Source organism: Buteo buteo, chromosome 23, assembly GCF_964188355.1.
Source record: "Buteo buteo chromosome 23, bButBut1.hap1.1, whole genome shotgun sequence".
NCBI classification, from domain to species: domain Eukaryota; kingdom Metazoa; phylum Chordata; class Aves; order Accipitriformes; family Accipitridae; genus Buteo; species Buteo buteo.
The window spans coordinates 11,161,929-11,169,362 of NC_134193.1; the positions used below are offsets into that span (position 1 = coordinate 11,161,929).

The 7,434-nt window shown below is 66.6% G+C and overlaps 1 protein-coding gene across 2 annotated transcripts; it reads right to left on the bottom strand.

Annotated features, from left to right (window-relative positions):
* Positions 1-2,659: 2,659 nt before the first annotated feature.
* Positions 2,660-7,313, bottom strand: C8G (complement C8 gamma chain). 2 transcript variants are annotated; one of them, XM_075054938.1, is made up of 7 exons: positions 6,955-7,313; positions 5,929-6,068; positions 4,850-4,920; positions 4,398-4,505; positions 3,983-4,084; positions 3,671-3,709; positions 2,665-3,132 (listed from the first exon to the last, which is right to left on the bottom strand). In XM_075054938.1, exons 1-7 carry the CDS (start codon positions 7,102-7,104, stop codon positions 3,119-3,121), a joined length of 624 nt encoding a protein of 207 aa, XP_074911039.1. In that variant the 5' UTR covers positions 7,105-7,313; the 3' UTR covers positions 2,665-3,118. The 2 variants fall into 2 exon arrangements, with proteins under 2 accessions (XP_074911040.1, XP_074911039.1); XM_075054939.1 differs by lacking the exon at positions 3,983-4,084 and having other exon boundaries at positions 2,660-3,132.
* Positions 7,314-7,434: the final 121 nt, after the last annotated feature.

Below are 7,434 nucleotides of genomic sequence, written 5' to 3' on the forward strand. Positions count from 1 at the left end.
GTGTGGTGGCCCCAGGGGGGGCCAGCCCTGCCTCCCCCCCTTGCCGTTATGCAAGCAAGAGCAGGGGTGAGCGCCGAAGCCAAAGGGCAGGCAGGGGAACCTGCAAATGTTTCCCTCCTGTTGATATGACATGTTTGCTTTGGGGTGCCAAACTGCTCCGCAGCAAAAATACAGCTTGCAGCCAGCGCGGCAGCCGTCCCTGCCCCCAGCGCTGCAGAGCCAGGGGCCAATGCAGGCAGCTGGGGCTGCCCACAGGCATGGGCAGGGGGCCAGGACCAGGGGCCAGGGCTTGCTGGCTGCCCCATCCTTGCAGGATGGTACCACTCAGACTCAGAGAGGGGCCCAGATGAGGTGGAGGGAATGTCAAGTGCCTGCCAGGTCCTGGCCCAACCCATGGGACTCATGGGCACCTTTGGGTGCTACTGCAGGACCCCCTGCCTTGCCCTGGCCCAAGTCCCTGCATCATCCAAGGAAGCATCTCAGCTGGCCCCGCCACCCGTCCGGGTGTGTCCCACCACGGTGCAGCTCTGGTGCACCCCGATGGCGAGCTGGGGGGCTGGGCGTGTTGGAGGAAGCCAGACCCCAGCTTCAGGCAGCCCCGATGCCCAGCTCCCTGGGGACCAGCACACAGCCAGATGGACACCCAGTGCTTCATCCACCCCATGCCACCTTAAGCCCTTTGCCAAGAGGGGCTGGCAGACATCCTCTCCCTTGGTTTGGTGTCACCAGCAGATGCCGAGCTGCGCCCCCTTAATTTGGGGACACCCTGAGCACCCGCAGGTTGAGGGCTGGGGATGAACACTGGGTGTCAGCAGCAGCACCCATGAGTCTGGCACAGGTTGGGCAGGGCTGGCCGTGCCGGGCAGAGCATCAGCCCGGCTGCTCTCCCTGTGGCACGGCCCTGCCAAGGAGCTTTATGTAAGGAGCATGTTTTCGCAACAGCTGGTTTTTTCCTCTGGCAGCCCACCCTGCCCGCCCGCCCCAGCACATTCCCTTCCCTGCACCCAGCTGCGAGCCTGGCCTGCCCCTGCACACCACACGCCAGGGGCCAGGCCGGCCCCAGCTCTGCGGATTTATGAAAACAAAACAAAAGCTGAGCTGGGCAGGACCAAGCATCACGAGAGCCTGGCTGGGGCCCCTACGCACGCTGGGCTGCGGGCTCAGCCTCTGTCTGAGCCCACCCTTGAGGTGCAGGGTGCCAGGAGGAGCTTTCTCCATCGGGCATCAGAGGCACAGAGCACCCATGGGTGTTCCTGTGGTTTTGTGCTGGGGCAGGGACACAAAGCCCCCCTGCTACCTGGGTATCCCTGGCTCCCTGCCCTGCCCAGCAGCAGGATGGGCTGCCCAGGTGGTGCCCACTCTCCCAGCTCTTCTGCGGGTGGCAAAGCTGGGGGCCGGCCCAAGGACCTGGGTGACAAAGCTGGAGCGTGGAGGCATGTGGGGGCACACAGGGGCACCACCGGTAGCGTGGGGCAGGCTGAGCCCACTGCTGGGGCTGGGGGGCATGGGGATGACGGAGGTACCTGGGCTGTGGATCACCACGGTGCCCGGATGCAGACCCTTAGGCACAACCTGGGCATTTGCACCCCAGAAATGGGTTCACACCAGATAAACGCGGGCTGGGCTGAGCCAGGCTCCAGGGCACAAGGGGGGCTCTTTGGGGACCAGCCCAGCTCCCCAGGGCAGGGGGGCGAGGCTCTCCCCTCGCCTCCCATTGCCCTGCCACGGCCCCACCATAGTGCAGCCACTTCTGGGGTGCAGGTGGGTGCAGGGCAGAAAGTGAGCTGGATCCATAACACCCCGACTCTGCCAGGCTCAACCAGGCGGCCTGGAGGGCCTGCGAGCGTGGCCAGACATGACTGCCCCGCACGTGGGCAGCAGGGACAGGGGCTGGCTTCGGGCAAGTCACGTGGCAGTGCCTTACATAAGTCCCTGATAAACAACATGTGTTACCAGTTTCCACTAAGATTGCAAAATGCTGGCGCTGGGGGCAGAGGGCTGCTCACCGCCCCAGGGGCTGCGGGGTGGCCGGGGCACCGCAGCAGCCTGCTGCTGGGGGCTGCTCCCCATCCCCTCCCACCACCCAGCCTGCGCTGGGGAATTGGCACCACTCACCCAAAACATCCCGGCCCAGGCGCGTGGCAGGACAGCCTCAGCCAGGCTGGACACGCAGGGGAGAGTGGTCCTGCAAGGCGCTGCAGCCCCTCTCCCTTGGTTGCACCCCTGGTCCAAGCCCCCATAGCCCCCGCAGCATGCTCGGAGCATGCAAAGGACGTCCCTTGCCTGGCTCTCCAGCTGGGTGCTGGCTGTACAGGCAGGCTTTGGGAAGCCCTCGCAGGCAGGGGTCCGGCCCAGGCAGCAGCCCTTTGCGGAATGCAGTCCGCAGGGCTAGGACAGGGGAACAGGGTGTTTCACTGCCTCGGAAGCCCTGGGGACCAGCAGGACCACTGGGGGCCAAGGCTTCCTCCTCTGGGGTCCCTGAGGGATCTCCTGGTTTGTCCTGGGGGAAGGGCTGATGCTGCACCGGTCCCCAGCACCCCCCAAACCCATGCGGCCCCACAGCACCAGGCACAGTGCTTTTCCCCACACTGTGCTGGGCGCTCAGGGCTTTCTCTCACTCACCAGGCAGACTCACGTGCACTATAGCACCCAAGAGTGAATCGGGAACTGCCCCCATGGTTGGGTTGAGGCTCAGGGAGAGGATGATGGAGCTGCGTGGTGGGGGTTGCATGGCCCCCCCAGGACCCGCCCCGGCACGCCCTGGGCTGGGAGCATGGTGCCAGGGCACCAGCAGTCCAGGGGTGGAGGCAGCGCTGGCCTTGCTCGGGCAGATCAAGGGGTGACAGACCTTTCTCCGAGGCATTTATTGGGGTGTTGCTGGCTGCTGCAGGACACCAGGGCATAGAGCAGAAGGGTGACACAAAGCTGCAGGGGGACAAGACAAGGACAGGCACAGGTGCCAGTGCAGCTGGAGGAGCCCACAAGCTCTGGGGCTGGCTCCAGGGCTGTGGAGCAGCAGCAGGGTCTAGCCAAACCCCAGCTAAGTCCTGCATAGCTATGGATGGCTGGATGAGGCAAGGACCGAGCTCTGGGGACCTCCTGGCAACACCATCTGCACCTATGGCTTTGTTTCTGGAAGGGAAAGAGAAGTGCTGAGGGGCTAGGGAGATGTCCAAGCCCAGCACCAGGGCTGGAGACCCACCTCTGCCTCCCTCAGCACCAATGACAAGTGATGGAGCTGTCCCCGGGGACCCCAGCCCTCACCCCAGGGTGTCTCTGTCCCAGGTCACACCATCCCAGACCAGCCCTCACCCTGGCAAACACCAATAGAGACCCCACTAAGCCCAGCCTGACCCATGTGGGGGCCAAATGGGGCTTGGCTTAGCCAGGGTGCACCTGATGCCCATCCTGGGTGATGGTCTGCCACCTCCTCACCCCACACAAGGGCATGGAGGGACCTGTCCTACATGATGGTCTGGCATGGATCCCTCATGCCAGACCAGCTCCCCTGCGCTCCTGGGGCAGGACCACTCGGCTGTGGTGTGGTGTGGGTCCAGCCTGGCATGCCCAGCCCACAGCAAGGGCAAGGAGAGCTGCTGCGGTGCCTGGCCTGGGACTGAGCCCAGCGCATGGTGGGGACCCAGCGCATCACCTGGGATCCACAACTCACCATCAAGGACGTGAAACTCATCCGCAGAGTCACAAAACCCTGCAAAAGAGAGAGCCTGGGTACTTATAACCCCCAGACTGTGCACCCCGGGGACACTGTGGGGCACAGTCCTGTCCTTGCATCTTTGTCCCTGGGGTGGCAGCAGCATGGGGACAGACCCCACACATTGTCCTGCTGTGGGTGACACAGGGCCACAAACTGCTCAAACCCCCTCCCCATGCTAGAGGGCCCCAGCCCCCACTGCCAGGCCCCTCCTGGGTGCAGCCCCCTCCACAGGTGCCCTCTGCTCCCAGGGGACCGTGTGCCACCCACCATATGTGGGGAAGTAGTAGGTCATGTCTTCACTCAGACCCACAGCCCTGACACGTTGCTCAAACTTGTCCATGATGGCATCGCTGACCTGGCTGGTCCGTCCTGCGGGGGGAGGGAGACGCCGTCAGCAGCCTCGAGCCCTGCCTGTCCTTGCCCCAAAGCTCCCTGTGCCACCCACGGCAAAGCTCCTGGCCAAGGGCTCTTTCAGCTCAGAAAGCCGGTTCCTGGATCGGCCCCCCCTGCAGCGTTTGAGGACAAAACTCTCCATTTGGGCACCGGGCCCCATGGGGAGACCCCATCCCTACGTCTGGGTCCTCTGGGGCTCTGGCAGGCAGCCCCAGAGCCCAGCACAGGTTTCCCACCCTGCTGCTGCCCCCGTCCTTCATCTGCCACAAGCCCCCGGGTGCTGACCCACCATAGAGCTTGACGGAGATGCTCTGGCCCTTCTGGTAATAGAGGATGGCGTAGCTGCTGTGGTCCGTCTCGCCCACCACCATGTCCACCTTGCTGCCATAGCCATGGCCTGGGAAAGACAGTTGTGGCAGAGGGCAGCCCCAGTTAGTCCTAGTTAAGCCCAGTTAGCCCCTGGACCTCATTTCACCAGGAGTGGGGTATACAAGGGGTGAAAATCAGGGCCAGAGTGGGTGCAGCCCCACAGGGTGCCATTCTTCACCAGCTGGTGGCAGCCCATGGTGCTGCCTGTGATGGCATCCAGCACTGGGGTACTTTAAGACCCCAGAGGTGGGATATTGGGAGGGCACTGGGAGGGAGGACACCAGCACCAAAGCCCCGCCAAGAGCAGGAGTGGGCGGCTCCAGCTCTTTGGTCCCCGCAGCCCCCCTGCCACCCCAGCCAGGCCTCCCTCACCCTTCAGGAGGAAGCGTCCGTGGGCCTGGGCAGGGAGGTACCGCTGCTTGATTTCCCAGCACATCCCATCCCTGTATGGGGAGAGGAGGAGGTTGTTGGCACAGGCTGGGGAGGATCCAGCCCAGGTCCCTGCCCGCCCCACTTGCCAGGGCACATATGGGACCTGTTTCCTTGGGACTTTTCTCCCCAGGGAGATGCTGCAAAGGGGTGTCCCAGAGCCCCATGGAGACAGAGTGAGAGATGCAGAGCCCGAAAACCTGCTGAGTCTGAGGAGTCCTTGCCCCCTCCCTGCAGCTCTGAGCCTGGCTCAGCCCCTCAGACCCCCCTGGGCCGAGGTAAAGTGCCCAAGGATGTGCTGAAGATCCCCCTCCTCAGCCATGCTGCCGCTGGGGTGGCCTGAGAGCCTGTCCCTGGCTGGGTGGCCATGGACTGACCACGTGCTTGCTCAGTGCCTCGGTTTCCCCAGCCTGGCTGCCCCCCACCCTGCCCAGCCTGGGCAGCCCAAGCCCACCCCAGACTCGTGGCTGTGCGGGTGGCAGAGTGCCAGCCTGCCATGGCCAGGGCTTCTACCACAAAACGTCCTAGAGGAGATCCCAGCCACACTTTGCTCTGGGGCAGCTCTATCCTCCTTGGAGCCCATGGCCGGGGCACTGGCCCTGCTCTGACCTGCCTGCAGTGTCCCTGTCCCACCCAGCATCCCCCGTCCCCATCCCAGGGCACTGGCCCTGCTCTCACCTGCCTGCGGCGTCCCTGTCCAACACAGCGTCCCCATCCCAGGGCACTGGCTCTGCTCTGACCTGCCTGCAGCGTCCCTGTCCAACACAGCGTCCCCATCCAACACAGCGTCCCCATCCCAGGGCACTGGCTCTGCTCTGACCTGCCTGCAGCGTCCCTGTCCAACACAGCGTCCCCATCCAACACAGCGTCCCCATCCCAGGGCATGGCCCTGCTCCGACCTGCCTGCAGCGTCCCTGTCCCACCCAGGGTCCCCCATCCCAGGGCACCAGCCCTGCTCCGACCTGCCTGCAGCGTCCCCGTCCCTGTCCCTGCCTGCAGCCTCAGTGGCTGACATCACTCACAGCTTCCTGAAGGTGCTGATGGCCAGGCTCTGCCCGTCCGGGATGGTCACCGTCACCGCTGTGGCCTCCAGCTGGTGGCTGTGCTCTGCCAGGTAGCTGCAGCGTGAGGCCATGCTGACCAGGAACCACCTCCCTGCGAGCTGCATGGCACAGGGGTGGCACGGTCTTACCGGGCCACCGCCTCAAGGGGCCACCACCCTGCTGCCCTGGGCACCCACCACCCCAAGCACCCTTCTTTTGTGCTGTGTCCCCTCACCTGGCACCTCTGCCCACAGCCTGGCCCCTTGGTGTGCCAACAGGGCACCACTGCCCTTGTTCGGGAGCTGGCGGGTGGGACAGAGCAGGACAGATAGGAGCCTGGCACAGGGACAGGCTGGAGCAGGGGGGCTGTGGGGAAGGGGTGCCTGAGGCATGTGCCCGTGCCTCACACTGCCAAGCCAGGCTGCAAGCACCCCAGTGCAGCCCTGGGTGTGTGGTGTGCAAGCACTCCTCCGCTCCCACGCCCAGACCCCGTGGCCCCAGCTCGGACCCCCTGGCAGAGCCCCGAGCTCAACCCCAGCCCTGGCTGGGGGCCGTGCCCAGCGCCGCGGAGGGGCATGAGTGCCAAACCCAAGACCGAGAACGGCTGCACTGTCCCCCGGGCTGAGGATAGAGGTGGCTGCAGGAGCTGGGGGGCCGGCTGGACGGCAGCTGGCCAGTTTGGGGGTCCCTGGCGAGGCTTCGGCCCCTGTGCCTGCCTCGTGGGGCAGCTCTGTGGGCAGCGCTCGGGGGCTGAGCTGGGCTCCTGTGGCCCCCACTGTGGCATGGGGTCGCGCCGGGGGGGCTCGGGCTGGGGGACAGGCTGCAAGGGCAGGTCTGGGGGGGACGATGCTGCGGGCCAGGGGAACGCTGTGGGGTCAGAGCTGGAGGGGGACACGCAGGGGGACAGGCTGCAGCCCCTGGGGCCCCGAGCGCGGGGCTGTGCCCCCAGCCCCGGTGCGGGGGTCGGACGGGTGCCCTCAGACCCGCCCGGCCCCGGCCCCTCACCTGGGGGAGGCTGAGCTCCTCCTGAGCCGCCACCTTCTCCAAGGGGCTCTGGGGAGGGGGCGGCCGCCGCCGCCGCGCCGCCCCCTGCCCCAGCCCCGGCGGGGCCGTCAGGAGCAGGCTGAGAAGCAGGAGGGTGCCCAGGGCCACCATGGTGCCGGTCCGGCGGGGGCCGCTCTGCCGGGAAGCGGCGGGGGCGGGAGGGTGGCGGGGTCAGGCGGGCACCGCGGCCGGCCTGGAGCCGGGCCAGGCGGCGGCCTCCGGGAGCTGCAGGCCGGGAGGGCCGGGGTCAAAGCCGGGGTCAAGGCCGGGGGCTGGGGGGCCCCACGGGCCGGGCCGCCGGGGGAGCAGCGGGGACCGACCCCGGGGCGGGGGGGGCGGGTCGCCACAGGCGCGGGGGCCCCGGGAGGCCCCGCCCCCGCCGGTGGTGGGGCGGGGCCTGTTCGGGTGGGGGCGGGGCGCGATCGTGAGGGCGTGGCCTGC

What these genes read in the sequence shown, in the direction of transcription:
- C8G (XM_075054938.1), bottom strand. Translation starts at nt 7,104, where the DNA reads ATGGTGGCCCTGGGCACCCTCCTGCTTCTCAGCCTGCTCCTGACGGCC. An exon ending in AGGAGCTCAGCCTCCCCCAG is followed by an intron (nt 6,069 to 6,954) that starts GTGAGGGGCCGG and finishes TGTGCCATGCAG; the next exon opens with CTCGCAGGGAGGTGGTTCCT. An exon ending in CGGACGCTTCCTCCTGAAGG is followed by an intron (nt 4,506 to 4,849) that starts GTGAGGGAGGCC and finishes TGTCTTTCCCAG; the next exon opens with GCCATGGCTATGGCAGCAAG.